Genomic DNA, 15,507 nt, shown 5'->3' on the forward strand with positions numbered 1-15,507 from the left:
GAGACTGCAATCCTTAAGATACTTCCAAGTCAGGGGGTGAAGACATTCTGAAACAGAGACCGCCTTGTGGGGAATCAGATTGTTTTCAAATGACTGGAATGAAAAATCACATCTTTATGCTGATGATACTGTGATACTACTTTGTGATTTCCCCTGTAATAAACTTTAAATGTTTTCTTTGGGTGGATACAAGTGAATAAAATGAAGAAGGGGACCTTGGTTTAAACAGGGCTTTATTCCACCCCCAGTGGAATCATGAGTAACATCCATCCATCTTCCCCTGCTTACTGAATTAGGGTAGTGGTGGAGTCAGTGCCTATCTCTGGCATTGTATGGGGAGGCAGGGGACACAGAGAGACACACAACAGACCTCTGACAAACTACTGTGTGTGAGGAAGCTGGAGTACCCAGAGAGAACCCACGCTGCACAGGGAGAGTATGCAAAGTCCATGAGGAAAGAACCCAGAACCTTCTTGCTGCAAGGCAACAGTGCTACGAACTGCACCACTGTGGAGCCAACTAACCAACTAACCAACCAACTAACTAACTAACTAACTAACTAACTACTTGCGGGCGTTTATTGGTTACCTTCTGGGGACAGGCCAATTTCCCAGGAATATGCCACGTTATAGGGACTCACAAGTTACTTGTAAGTAAGTATTGTTTTTTTTTATATAGCACCTTTCGCAAACATAGAGGTCAAAAAATCCTTCATAGAATTAAAATACAAATAAAAATACATTTACAGTCGCAAAAGACATGGTTATTAAACAACCCCTAATCTACTAGAATTAAAATGCTTTCTTAAACAAATAGGGTTTCAGTTCGCTCTTAAAAAATCAACAGAATCAAGCAAGTGCAAGCAGGAGATTGTTCCAGAGTGTGACCGCCTGAAAGGAGCAATCTCCCTTGGTCCTGTAACAAGTACGAGGGCCCATGAGCAGGTTGTGGTCCTGAGACCTCAGCCTCTGAGAGGGGGTTTAAGGACACAAAAAGTCTCTAATGTAGGATGGACTGTGAATTGTCTAAAGGTCAGCACCAGGATTTTAAACTGGAACTGAAATTACACTAGGAGCCAATGAAGAGCTTTTAGAATTTGCGTAATATGAGCCGTTCTGTTTGTATGTGTCAGTAACCTCGCCGCAGAGTTCTGAACCTGCTGAAGATGAAACAACAACTTTTTGTTTAGACATGAGAAAAGACTGTTATAGTAGTCTAAACGGGAAGACACAAAGGCGTGGATAATCATTTCAAGATCATCTCAATTGTAGGAGTAAATTAATGAGTAGAGGTTCTCTTCTGGTTTTGGGGGTTGAGTTAAGGATTGAGGTGTGAATTAAATTTGGGTGGTTAGGTTGGTAATTGGTAGAAGTAGGGTAAGGATACAAATTAATGCAAAATGAATGGCTGTCCATGGAAAGTCACTATACAAAGTGTGTGTGTATTCAATGGTAGATTCATTAAGGATTTCTAAATAGACAGCATATACAATTTAAAGTAAGTATGATAGAACAAAAAGCATCCAAACCTATATCTTGAACTACAAGCTAAACCTGAAGCTAACTGTTTTCCAGGCTGTTTTCAAATATCAAAAGGCCCAGATTAGGCCCTAATCCTTGGATTCCTAGAGATTCAATTCACTGTAAAGACCTATTTTAAATCAAAACCGATCCGAAAATTCCACCTGCATCTAAAACTAGTTAATTTTGTTTTATGGTGTTTCCTACTTCACTTTGCTTAATCTCGTCGTCCTCTTCGTTCTCTTCCGCTTGTCACCCATCATCTGCTTCTTCCTCCCTCCCCTCTTCACTCCTATGGCTAACTCTTCCCTTCACATCTTAAATCGATGTGACCATCAGTGTTGGTAAGGAGATCTTGGTGCAGTGACCAAGTGTTGATTAGGGGTGAGTATTGGCATGGGGCTTGCAATACATGTCACAATACTTGGATAACGATACAATATTATCAGGATATTGCAATATCACTGTATATTGACATATTTTTCCCAGTTATCAAAATAAAATGTATAGATAAAAAAACAAGTGTCATATATGTTCGTCAGAAGATATTGATAATGTAGTTATTTTGATATCTATGTTGTTTGGGGTTTGAGTTGGTCCACGTCTTCCACTTTGACTGCCTCAATTACAGATATGGCACTGCGCCGCACAGCAAAGAGTGCCATCTTTGCCGCACAGCGCCTTCTGCCAGAGTGGTGGTGCAGAGATAGCCCATTTTCCCTCATTGTGGAAAGGGAAAGATCAATATTAAATTGGGGAGGCGAATATCACCATATATCGCCAAAACTATTATTTCCCACACCCCTAGTGGGGATGCACCTGATACCTCATCTCTTCTTCTGTTTCTGGCCCACAATGACATGAAGAGCCGCAAAGCAGTCTATGCTTATGGAATTGAATAGGCCCTGTTAGGTTGTTGGAATGTCTTGGTTTAGCTCACAATCATCAAAGTGAAGGCCGCTATATGAGTGTCACCAAACAGCCTAATGCCTTGGAGGATCCAGGAAGAATGGGTTGGTAAAGTCAATTCTCAAAGGCCCTTAATAAGCTGGGTAATGCACCAGCAGTTTATACACTGACCTCAGATCTGCAGAAACCCATCATGAGGCTCGATGACCAGCGGTTTCTAAGAAAGTGCACCTGCTAAAAACCCGACATTAATATTTGTAGGGTAACAGTTATGGGTATTAAATAGTTAAAGTATCTCAGAGTCATGTCGGGGAGGCAGGTGGGGAGCTGTTCAGGCAATAATGCTCCTAATTGTTGCCAAAATGTGGAAAAACTTTCTGTTCCTTGTTAAAATATATATTTCTGGGTTAACAAGGATTGAGATAGTTGTCTTGTTTGAAGTTTAAGGAAATGGAGTGTATAGGTTTCTCATTACAGTCCCTTTGGACTTAAATCTACTCGGATTCAACAGGATATGTTCCTACTCCTTGTGTATATATGAGGTCATTGTAAAGTGTGTTTTGTTCTTTTAAGGTGCTCTAACAGTTAAAATATTATTGTGACATTATCTTTGACTTGACTTCCTTGTGATTAAAATGGGATCTGAAGCGCGAAGCACCACAAGACTTGTGGTGGACCACATTAGTCTTGTGGTCCACCACAAGACTAATGCTCAATATTTCCTGTGTGATGTGACTGACTATACAATTAACCACAGAGCTGGCTCACCCTCAATAGATAAAACTCAAATAAACACTGAAAAAACCATTTACTCTTAAATATGAATACAATACCATTTTGACAAAGCAAGTAAGTTACCAAATTTCTCAGTTACGAGTGCGTTATTTTGAGCTTGGAGACAAGCCACATACTCTCCTATCTCGACAACTAAGAGGCCAACAGAACAGTAGAGCAATACACAAAATTAGGTCCAATACAGGTGAAATTATTACTACTCCAAAATCTATAAACAAATGTTTCACAGAGTTTTACAAGGAATTATACAGAACAAAAGCACAGGGGAACATAGATTCCTGGCTAGAGGGAGTCCCCATCCCAATGCTTGAGAGTCCTGCTCGAAAGGTCTTAAACCAACCACTGACCATGAAAGAGATCTCTGATTCTGTTAAATCATTTGCCTCTGGGAAAGCCCCAGGTCCTGATGGGTTTGGAGCTGAATTTTATAACAAGTTTGTTGGACAAATATCTCCACTCTTGCATAGGATGCTGCTTCACTCAATGGCTACAAAAACGCTTCCGCCCAGTTTATATGATGCAAACATTGCCCTTATACTCAAACCAGATAGAGACGACACAAACCCTGCATCATATCGCCCTATATCTATGTTGAATCTAGACTGTAAGATTTTTACAAAAATTCTGGCCAACAGACTAAATTCTTGTATTGAATCAATTATACACAAAGATCAAACAGGGTTTATCCCTAACAGACATTCTTTTTTTAATACAAGAAGAGTGCTAAACATCACATATCACAAATTTCCAGCAAGGTCAAAACAAACTATACTATATTTAGATGCTGAAAAGGCGTTTGATCAAGTTGAATGGGGGTTTATGTTCAAGGTTCTTGAAAGATTTCCTGGGTACACTTAGTTTATATGTACCCGACTGCCTCAGTTGTCACCAATCAAGATAGATCTACTCAATTTTTATTGGAAAGAGGCACTAGGCAGGGGTGCCCACTCTCGCCATTGTTATTTGCCCTTGCCATCGAACCCCTAGCCATCAGTATCCGAGAAAACCCAGATATTAAACCCATAACAATTGGAGGAGTTGATCATAAAATATCGTTATACGCTGATGATATTGCCATTTTCTTATCGGATCCTGAGCTCTCAATCCCTACACTATTGGATGTAATAAATGGTTTTGGTGCCGTCTCTGGCTACACTATAAACTGGCAAAAGAGTGATCTCATGATTCTCTCAGCAGATTTAGATCCCGCGTTTCTATCCTCAATTCAGTTCAACATTTCAGATAAAGTTAAATATCTAGGTATCAGAATAACAAAAAATCCAAACTCCCTTTTTAAGTATAATTTTACTGCTAGACTGAACTCCTTAAAAGAGAATATAGAAAAATGGAGAATACTGCCTCTGTTACTTATTGGTCGGATTAATACAATTAAAATGGTTTCCCTCCCAAGATTTACTTATTTATTTCAGAACATTCCAATATATCTCCCCAAATTTTTTTTCAAGCTGATTGATTCGGTTATCCTACCATTTATCTGGGGCTACAAATCACATAGAATATCAAAAACACATCTTCAACAGCCAAAGAAGTGTGGTGGTTTGGGCCTACCATGTTTCCTACATTATTACTGGGCTGCCAATGCCAGAGTGTTGATATACTGGCAGATGACTCCAGATTTAGCTACTTCAGAAGATGTCCCATCTTGGCTTACAATAGAACATAGCTCAGTTTCAAAATCATCTCTTCAGGCACTTCTTTTTGCATCACCAAGACCCCGGACCTCTACACGAGGAGAACATTTTATCATACAGCAATGTGAGAAAATTTGGTTACAGATTCGAAAATATTACCAACTTCCTAATCTGTCCATTCATGCTCCAATATGGCATAATCATGCATTTCCTCCGTCGTTTACAGATGCTGTTTTTAGAGAATGGTCCAGTAAAGGTATAGTGTCAATCAAAGACGTATATATGAATAAAAAATTCTGTTCTTTTGAACAATTAGAAGCAAAATACAGTCTACTTAAAAGTCATTTTTTTTAGATTTTTAGAATTAAGAAATTATGTTAGGGATAATTTGCCAAATTTTGACTCTCTCCCTTTGGATAATGATTTGTTCAAAATCATGCTCGGCCCACCAGAGTCCCAGGGTTTAATTTCCTCTTTGGTCCGCTATTTTTTAAGTAAGTCTGAATGTTCAATGTTAAATATAAAGCAAAAGTGGGAGGAGGATCTCAATATTACAATCAAAGATGATGTATGGAGCAGAGCACTGGGTGACATACATTATTGCTCAGTGAACTCAAGATTGCAAGTAATACAATATAAAGTAGTTCATAGGTTACATTACTCAAAAACAAGGTTAAACAAAATTTTCCCACAAACATCACCTCTCTGTGACAGATGTAAAATATGGGACAGCACATTAGCACATCAATTTTGGCTTTGTCCAAATATTCAAAGTTTCTGGACCTCAATATTTGAATGGTACTCTCGCGCCCTTAAAGTTAACATAAAACCCGATCCAGAAACAGCCCTCTTTGGTATCTCGGACACTCTTAACAAATTGGGTCGTGATGTAACAACAGTGGTCTCTATGGCATGATGATAGCCAAAAGATGCATATTAAAGCAGTGGAAGGCTGACAGACCACCTAATTTTGAATCTTGGATCAAGGAATTTACAGGAATCTTGCACATAGAAAAAATTAGATTTGATTTAATAAACTGTCCCCAAAAATACTACAAAATTTGGAAACCCATTCTAGAACAATTAATAATAATAATACATTTTATTTGTATTGCACTTTACATTTAAAAAATCTCAAAGTGCTACAGAATTCATAGTTAAAACAAAACCGTACAATAAAAACAGTATACATAGTTAAAATGAGACATTACAATTGAATTGAATTGAAGCCATAAAGAACCCCTATCCTCCCCTCTTTTCTTTGTTCTACTTTATCTCATTTGTTATGAATAAAGGTGTGGACACTCCTAATTGATTGGTTGAAACTCCATAAAGTGTGTTTTTTTACTTTCAGTATGTCCAAAGTGTAAATTAACAAATAATTTTTATATAATATTATTTATTGTGTGTCTAATGCTTTTTTGTTGTCGTTTTTTGTTTTTGTTTTTTTTTTGTTTTTGTTTTTTTTGTGACAAATGCTAAAGGATTCACTAAAGGACATTAATCATTGTCATGTTTTCGTTATATACTTGTAGAAAATTCTATAAAAATAAATATAAAAAGAAAAAGAAAAAAGAAAAAACCATTTAACACAACCTAAACAATAATTCATCAACATGGCTGGAGAAGACACTGGGCACCTTTCCTTGTCTGGGACGGGGTGTTGGGCCGTGTAAGCAGTGCCGACCAACCAGCTGTAGCCATGCTGTTCAGTCCTGGGTCTATTGTACCATGACTGACACTATCCATGCGGACAAATTAAGCTTCAATCTGGAAAACAGGCCCTTTCCTTCTCCTCGGGAACCTCTCTATGGCAAGCTTGGGTTTGTGGTGTTACCAGTGGATTGCCGGATTGATTGTTAAAGGGCCCAGTGGTCATGACATTTCAGTGAGCCCCAGCACAGCTGTGGCAAACATTTAGCTCACCGCCAACAGCGTGTAAATGTAAATGTAAATGTGGAGCACAGAGCCTTGGAGTCCAATATGTTGTTATGTAACATCTGCACAACAGCAGAAACACATAACTGCAACCCTCAATAAACTAAAGCCTCTTCAGACACAAAGTCTCTAAAACCCGACCTGAGATAATAGCAAGGGATGTAGAAGAGTTAAAAAACACCTCTGGGTTTTCCAGGTGATTAGTCCCTGAGCTCTATGAAGAAGATGGTGTAGAAATACTGATTGTAATCTAGTTATTAGAGCAGGTGTTTGATAAAGAAGTTCTGAAATTACTTCAACCAGCAGGTATAACATGAGTCACAAACTTCCTGGTTTCTTCCACTGAAAATAGCTGGAGCAGTTAGTCAGCAGACACCCAGAGAGTCCAGAACAAAGAGAACTCATCGGGCCAGGAGAGAGGTTCAGCCTAGGGCTCTTTTTAAATGAAAATTTTACCTCAAATTGACCATATTAAATGAGAATCAGTTCTGATATAGAAACAGGGCCCGACCCTTAGAAAAAACCCCCCACAGGAATAAACCAAAAAGATAAATGAATAAAAACTGAGATATGCTATGATATCTCAGAATCAATTCAATTCAATTTATTTCTATAGCTCTAATTCAGAACATGTCATCTCTGGTCACCACTTAGAGAGAATTGAACCAGATTATACAGTCAGATTGGTTAATAGTTTTCTATCTAAGTAAAAAAAGGCTAATTACATCAACTCATTAGCAATCCCTCATACCAAGCATGCTTGTAGCGAGAGGAAAACTACCTTTGAGCAGGAAGAAACCTCCGGCTGATGGTCAAAGCTTTAGTCTTTAATGTCCAGTTCATCTAATGGCAAATAGTATCCGACGACTTAGATGATTTCCCATCTTTGTTATAATTTACCCTTCATTATTCTATTCACATATATTCCATAATATACCAGTGCAGCCAAAAGACCAGCAATCTACAGCTATGAAGCAAGAAAAGTAAAGAAACTTTCTATCTTTAAAGTACAGAAGATACAATCTGGAAGAGTTTTCAAGTCTGTTCAGTTCTGACACAGAGAAACCTTGTGCAAACATCCAGATGGAGCTTACACAACCAATGTGTAGCAGCAGCGACACAGCAAACCATGTATCTGTAGCTCCCTGCCTATCCCTGAGATAATGCCACAACCTCACCTTCAAGCTGCTCAAAGGCTCTGCATGTGTGGTGCTGCATGCCTGTGCAATCAGCTATTCTCTGTTATGAAGAATGGAAAAGAAACCGCACAGAATCTCCCTACTGATCTGTTCCAGCAAAGTGTTTGAGGAGTTTTATTCTATAATTACTTTAGAAATGATGTCAGACCTCCTTCTGCAGCTAAATGCCATAAAAAGTAGAGAAAACAAAGCTTGTATATCTTCCCATTGGTTCCCCTTTGTCGTTCTCACATTGAGTTTCTGCTGACTGAGAAACCCACTCGACCAGCCTCCTTCCTCTGCAGTCTCAGAGTGAGGCCCTCTGAGGAGAGCGTAGTTATCCTGCAGAGAATGGGATGGCTGTCAGGGTGATGGGTTGGAGTTTGTTTTGACTGAGGCAGTTAGCCTAAAGTTTTACTTTTTGTCTGTACTTGGTTCTGCCTGACTTCCTCCTGATCTCTTTAAGGTTGCTGTTGCCTGAGAGATCCTAAGAAAACCTACTCAAATCACAACACAAATCAAACATCTGAAATTTTGCCCCATGGTAGTTCTGCCCCTGTGGCAGTTATCTTTAAATTCCTTAGAAATCATTTAGACACCCTTTCCAAGTCCAAATGACGTTCTGATGCCTGGTTCCTGCTTAGGTAGATCAGTGGATCCAAGTACCGCTCATCAGCACAGCTTGATGCTATTTAGGGGTAGTAACTTATCAGGGCTCCCCTTTGAAGTCTGTATTCACTGCCTCTTTTTAACGTTAACAGTAATAAACTATAGATGAATCAAACTAACTTAAATACTTCAAAATTTGACCCCAATTCATCTGATTTTAACTCAACGAGCATCAAAACTGAAGTTATGGTTTTAACCCAATTAAAATTAGACACAACCTCGGACAGATGCAAACAGCTAACATCCTGCTTTTTGACACAATTAGATGTAAACAGTCATCAGTCTGCACACTAAGGAGCACAACAGGCATGGAAACTCAGCAAGGTCCTTTTGTCCTCTAAAGCCGGGCCTACACTGTACGATTTATTTTGCCCTTTTCGGGCTGACTTTTCAGCCGTGCGAGAATTTCAGCCTGATCGTGCATCATGTAATGCACAGGGGGTAACAAGGGGCCTTCAGCCTTTCACGACCACCTCCAAATCAGGAATCGTGAGGTTGGCAGAAAATCAAACATGTTTGAAATTCAGTCGGCTGTTGTGGGCAAATTGCTCAGTGGGCAAACAAGGATTCTTCTTCTTCTTTGTCTCGACGAAAACACAAAATGGCAGGGATGCGAGTGAAATGGAGTTCTTTCTGTAAAATTGACAGACTGCAGTAGCCATGTTTGCTCAGCCGTTTCTTTGTACAAATATGTCGCCAACTTTTCTTTTTAGGGCTTTCAGCACAAAATTGCACAAATTGCCAAGACAGCGTGTTTCACTCTAGTGAGCTTCATATTCCTCTTCTACTTGTTTGGCTTCCGGATAGACGAGTCTGAGTAGCGCCATCTCACTAAGGAGCTTAGTCTGACGTTGTTTTGTAGACGTACAGTGTGAGCAGGTAGATCGCAACAAAGCATCGGGTCGCACATTTTGAGAATATAATAGTGAGCATTGAAGTCACACTGTACGACGAAAGCGCAGTGTGAGATGTAGCTGCATGCAACAATTGAAAAAAATCGCACAGTGTACGCCCATCTTAAGAGTTAGATCAGCTGATTCATTCCTAACTGGCTGTGATCGCCTTTATGATGTCCAACTGAAGACCATCAAACATCTCTAGATGTTGCTTGGGGGGTGATTGCAGCCTTGGCTTTGCTGGAGGAGATCACCATCACCGACCAGGACATGATGATGCTCGGCTTCTCAGCCGCTTCTCCGTCATTAGACATTTCTCCTAAACTGTTACTAAACAGGAAGCATCAATTTGCAATTTGCTGTGAGACTCCGGTCTCAGATGTAATCAGAGCTTTGACTGAACTCGCTGCTATAAGGGATCCATCTCTACATGATTATGATTCTCTGAACAGAAAGCTTTTTCTTTCTATGTCTGTGCCACTCAGACGTATCTCCCTCATATAGCAGCCTGATTCCTTCATAAGGTGGAAGTGTTGGAGACAAACCTCAGTCTCTAGAAGCATCTAGATAATGCCTGGGCCCCCACCTGTTGCAGAAACAGTGTTGATACAGAAACTCTTGATTTGGTTTCAGGCCAGGACCTTAGTTCAGCTGATGCTCTGTTGACACCATGTTTCTCATTCAGCTTCTCCATTTGTTAAAGTTAATTACTGAGTCGGGACGAATGGAGGCTTTATACTCTAACAGGAGCACAAGGCTTGTAGGCAGTAAATGGAGGAGGGAAACTCTCCTGTTCCTCTGACATCTCCATGGCGACATCTCCTCAGTTATATGCTGTGTTAACTACCACATTCTGGTTACCGTTAGCAACACCAGGACCAGAGGGCTGACAACACTATTAGCATCTTCACTATTACCATAATCACGATCCACCACTTTAATCATCATCAGCATCATTAGAGGTAGGACCCCAGAGGAGGAAACGTTAAACAGTTTTAACTTCTAACCGGCTGAACCTGCCCTGCTGGTTGTCTGAAGGTATCTGACACCAGCTTTCATCCCACCAGTTAATGGCAATTCAACCTGCAACACATTCCAGACAGCTGGAGCAACACTTTATAAATCTGCAATTTGACTCCAGTTTTGTGAGAAAAGCTTTAAACTGGTTAAAAACAAAGTGCAGGGGGGCAGTTTGTAGCACTGCTGCCTTGCAGGGAGACAGTCCCGGGTTTGGTTTCAGGCCAGGATCTTTCTGCCATGGAGTTTGCATGTTATCTCCCTGCATGAATGGGTTCTCTCTGGGTACACCCATTTCTGCCAACAGTCCAAAAACATGTCTGTTAGGTTGACTGGCGTCTCTAGATGTTTTTGGTTGAGCGTGTGTGTGTGTGTGGTTGTGTGTCTCTGTGTTGTGCTGTGATGGACTGGTGACCTGGTGACCTGTCCTGTGGCCCATTGACTGCTGGAAACCAGCCCCAAAGTGACCCTGTTGGATTAGTTGGGGAAGATTGATGGATGGAAAAACAAAGTTCAAGAACAGAAAGTATTTTGCAAATTAATCAATCAGTCATCCTTATTGATCCTCTAAAAATTCAGGCTGTATTCCAATCAAGTGGCTGCGTCCTCCGAGGACCCAGTCTACCTGTACTGGGTCCTTCCAAGGCCGTGAAAATAAGGCCCATTCTCAATTTGTGTACTAGTGCGTTCTCATGTGCTCGTGTACTCGTGAAACGTCATCAGCCTCAGCCCTAGTGCTGTTCCAATTCACAAGAACAGCAAAACGAGAACAGACAAAGTACCCAGATGTTGTTCTATACCCTCCCTATTTACCCAGCATGCATCAGAGCAGACTTGTCCATTCTTGAGCTTGAGAGCTTTCCCAGCATGTCCTGCAGCAGCATCAACTTTCAATGGAGCGCTTACAGAGCTCAGAGTATTAAGTTAAAGTTGTCTTTTCTGTTGCTTTTGTTCAATTAAACTACGTTATAAGACCATTTGAGGCGAGAATATTATACTTTACCATTTAGCGATTTAATGCGTCATTTTAAAAATACATTTCCGAAGTTGAGAGGGCCGCGGCCAGCGGACCTCCGAGGGTAACGGCAGCCAGGTCTAATCCTAGCTCGTCTGCAGCAGCCTCTCTCGACATTGCTCTGATGGCGAGTTTTTTGTTTTATATGGCAAAATGTTAATTTGATTTCTGTTTATCTGACTGTGTTAATTATTATTCCCCCACTAAATTAAAAAAGTTATAATTTATTATTATCTAGAGACTATTAATAACAGGAGATGAATTGCAGCTCTAGACGAGCTTGGCATATGGTGACGTCCCAAGTACGCTTCTGTTCCAATTGACCCTGTTCTGTGTGCTAATTTCCTTGTCGAGGAGCTTCAGCAGCAGTACCGTTTTCACAGATATCACAGTTTTGTAGTTCCCACTTTGCAGATATAAAGTAATCTGTGCTTAAATGTCAGCCAAACCCCTTTGCACAGGGACAGTTAAAAACCTTTCAGTAAACCAAACATTGTCACCACACATATCTGATTCAATAACTAAACTATTTTCATTAATTTCAGACAGATCTATTCACATACTTGCATTATACTCAACTGCACTTACTATATTTACAACTGTTTGGCGCCATTTCCCTTTTTCCTCTGAGCATGGAGCAGCCGGCTTGTTTGGACTTGCAATGAATCAAGGGATACCCAAGTCTATGGAGGATACACCAGACCCGTCCTTTAAAATGAGTGAACAGAAGGCTGCATTTATCCACTGCACTGAAGGAAAGAGTCTGAAGGAGTGTTTGAATCCGAACAGACCACGCCCCCATAGTATGATGTAATCAGCCGACGAATCTGGCCTTCAGAGGATGCACCCGCCGGATAAGAACACAGTAAGTCCTAGGTCATAACATACAAACTGCTGCAGAGCAATATGGACTACGGTCAGGACTCTGACTGGGAGGATCCCGCCCTGCTATGACCCAGTAGCAGCTGAGGTCACGTCCTCAGACTAAAGTTAAACAACCAGCTTTGCGACAAACACTCCTCCATATGGATGCTTTGTAACTAATCTGCAAAAATGCTGAGGGGCAATGTCCATCAGAAGACCTCAATTTCAACCAAGTTGAGCAGTAAGACCACCCCACAGCATAATACATCCACCTCATACTTCACAGCTGAATAGTGTCCTCAGACTCTCAGCTTCTTTATTTTCTTTTAACCAAATATGAAGTTGGTCAGCATGGTATGGTCTTCAGAACACAGACCAAGGTCTTTGTCTCTGAGTCTTGTTTCAAAACTGAAAACTGGCTTTTTGCTGTTTTGGAAGACCTGGCCTTATCCTCTCTTAGTGGTCTTTCAGATAATGACTCATTCTGGGGTTAATTACAGACCAGAACACGTCCATCTCTGGGACAGCCAGCTCCTTCCTGGTCTGTATGACGGCTGGAAGTTCTCATGTTTCTGTCTGTAATAATTACTAGAACTCATGAACATAGGACCTGTAGACAGATGAAACTAGACCCATTTGGAACCAGACTGCTGGACCATCTTCAATTATGACATGTTTGCTGATTTTAAGTAGATTTTTTGAAGATGTCAAACAGGAAGCATGGTGTTAAAGTTTTAACGTTTGAGTCGATCCCCAGGTTGTCCTCTGCATGCTTTACATCCTCTCTTATTATGTTTCCGTTAAGCTATTAGATATTTTTCAATGATCATAGCTGAGCCGAACATTAAAAGGCTTATTCATATCTGTAGCTTTTAGTTTGAAAGGCTTAACTTTAACAGAGTGCAGCAGGGTTGGCTGATAGAGGAAGTGGATTTTGTTGCTACGTAAATAGACAATGATCACAGCATAGATGTTCAATCACAGAGGATTGGACGTAACGTTCATCTGACATTTGTTATGAGAGGGCATTCTGGAATCTACACCTGACACTGATGAAGATCACTGTAGGTATCTTCTATAACATCAATTTGAAATGTGAAAGGTCTCACAGGGTCCTAGTTTGGAGGTGTAGAGCACCATCATCAGACGGTGGTGAGAGATTTAAAAGTAAGGTTCTTTGTTCTAAGATTATTTAATCATCTTATCAGCAGCATGTCCACCATGACGTCACTTCCTCCTCTAGCAGCAGCTCGGGCACCACTTACCGATGTTGGGGTGTTTCAGTAAACGACAGATTCGAGCTTCTCGATCCAACTTCTGGTGATCTGAAAACAAACAGAGATTATTGGTCAGAGCGGCCTGCTGCTGCTGATAGACTGAATGTGTGCATCCAGCTGTGAAAAAAGTGTTTTTGTGCTGCTGTTTCTGTTCATAGAAACTGGGAACATATTCCTCCCTCTGGAAAGTTGTTCTGATGAATTTGGGTTGAGCTTGAATTTCTGTCCTTTGGTCCTCAGGATGTTTTCCAGGCAGGCGCTCCCTGCAGGTCATCGGATAGAATACAAACGCCTCTAAAGTGGCTCCTTCTGATCAGATCCAGAGGATTCATCTGTCCTAAATTAACAGACTCTGACCAGAATCCCTGCAGAGCAGAATCAGGTTCAGATTGATGTGATCTGATGCAACTCTCTGATCATCGTCAGAGTGATGAGCAGGAAGCAGCGCCGCTCCTCTCAGCAGCCGCAATAAAATGAGGATGCAGAGGGAATAATAAGCTGCTCATGATGATCAGTTGTGTAACTGGAGCTCGTTAGGAGCAGAAATGTGGAGGAGGCGCTCTGGCTGCTGGACACGTTAACTTCATGAGGCTGAGTTATTACCAGTTATTACAGAGCCGCTGAGTTTACTGGTTCCACAGCTGACTGTTTCTGCAGGAGCTTCAGGGAGGAGGGTCTGCAAGAAAACATCAGTGGAAGCCTAATGGGCTCAGGGAGGAGAAGCTCTGATTGGTCAGACCTGGGCTGTTCTGCCCAGGTTTTAACTGGAGGACAGATGGTGAAGTTTAGGGTTTGTTTCAGCTGCTGATGGACATTCTCCAGGTTCTCCATGTTCTCCATGTTCCCCAGCTGGATTGATCCAGAATAATGGATCCAGTCTGAGAGTTTCTGTCAGGTGCAGCTGTTTGATGGTTCAGATGTGTTCAACAGCTGCAGGTTCCTTATGTAACAAAACACACATACCAACACACACGCACAATTTTCTGTTAACTTTGCAGCCTGTTGCTAAGCAACCGGAGGAAATCTCAAAACCAGAATAGAGATATGAAAATATTCCCAGAGAAGAAGAATTCACAGCTGCTCTGTTCGCTGAGTGGGGGGTGGGGGGGCTTCTAGGTTCTGACTGGTTCTACTGGTTTTTACTTGTCCAGAGGATCCCAGTGGTTTAACTGGAAACATCTCACACTCTTTTCCAGTTAATCCTTTCTCAGAACTTTTCATGATCATTTCCAGAACAAACGTCACTCTGTTCCTTTGCAATGACCCAAAGTTATTTGCTCCATTTGCCGGACTCAGCCTAAGGTCGTTGTTTTTACCTCTACCTACTGAGGAACCTCCCCTTCTCTAGATCTTTCCCTCAGTCGAGGCTAAAGGCCACCAAATAACTCTGAACCCGACTGGTCCTGGTCCAATCATCCTATGCGCCCAGGACGGACGATCTCATTCAGAACCACCTTCCTGGAAATAATCCCTAGTGTCTTTACTGGCGTATGGTTCTGGAGACAGAGGCAGAGGCGTAGCCAGAAAAAAGGGTGGCCAGACAATACCAATGATCACTGAGGGGTGGCCGAAGGTGGATAGGCGCCAGAACCTCACGTTCAAGCCAAAGATAAGACTAACTATACTTTCCTACTGCCTTTGCTAACAAATAAATGCACATATTTAAACATCCATGCTTTCTAGATAATAGGTATAGTGGATACAATACTTTCATGTTTGAGTTCTGGGGCATCTTTTCCACTATCATTACTTACCTACTTTTATCGATAATCATTCT

At 41.1% G+C, this 15,507-nt stretch overlaps 1 protein-coding gene across 1 annotated transcript in view; it reads right to left on the bottom strand.

Moving 5' to 3' along the window:
* The window catches only part of camk2a (calcium/calmodulin-dependent protein kinase II alpha), a 39,665-nt gene that overhangs the window by 18,958 nt on the left and 5,200 nt on the right, over window positions 1–15,507 (bottom strand). Inside the window, exon 3 of the mRNA XM_038300702.1 lies at window positions 13,719–13,778. Within this exon, the coding sequence (XP_038156630.1) occupies window positions 13,719–13,778 (60 nt within the window). The remainder of the gene's footprint in view (window positions 1–13,718; window positions 13,779–15,507) is intronic.

The sequence above is a fragment of the Cyprinodon tularosa genome, unplaced genomic scaffold, assembly GCF_016077235.1.
Source record: "Cyprinodon tularosa strain WSP-4 unplaced genomic scaffold, ASM1607723v1 ctg453, whole genome shotgun sequence".
NCBI classification, from domain to species: domain Eukaryota; kingdom Metazoa; phylum Chordata; class Actinopteri; order Cyprinodontiformes; family Cyprinodontidae; genus Cyprinodon; species Cyprinodon tularosa.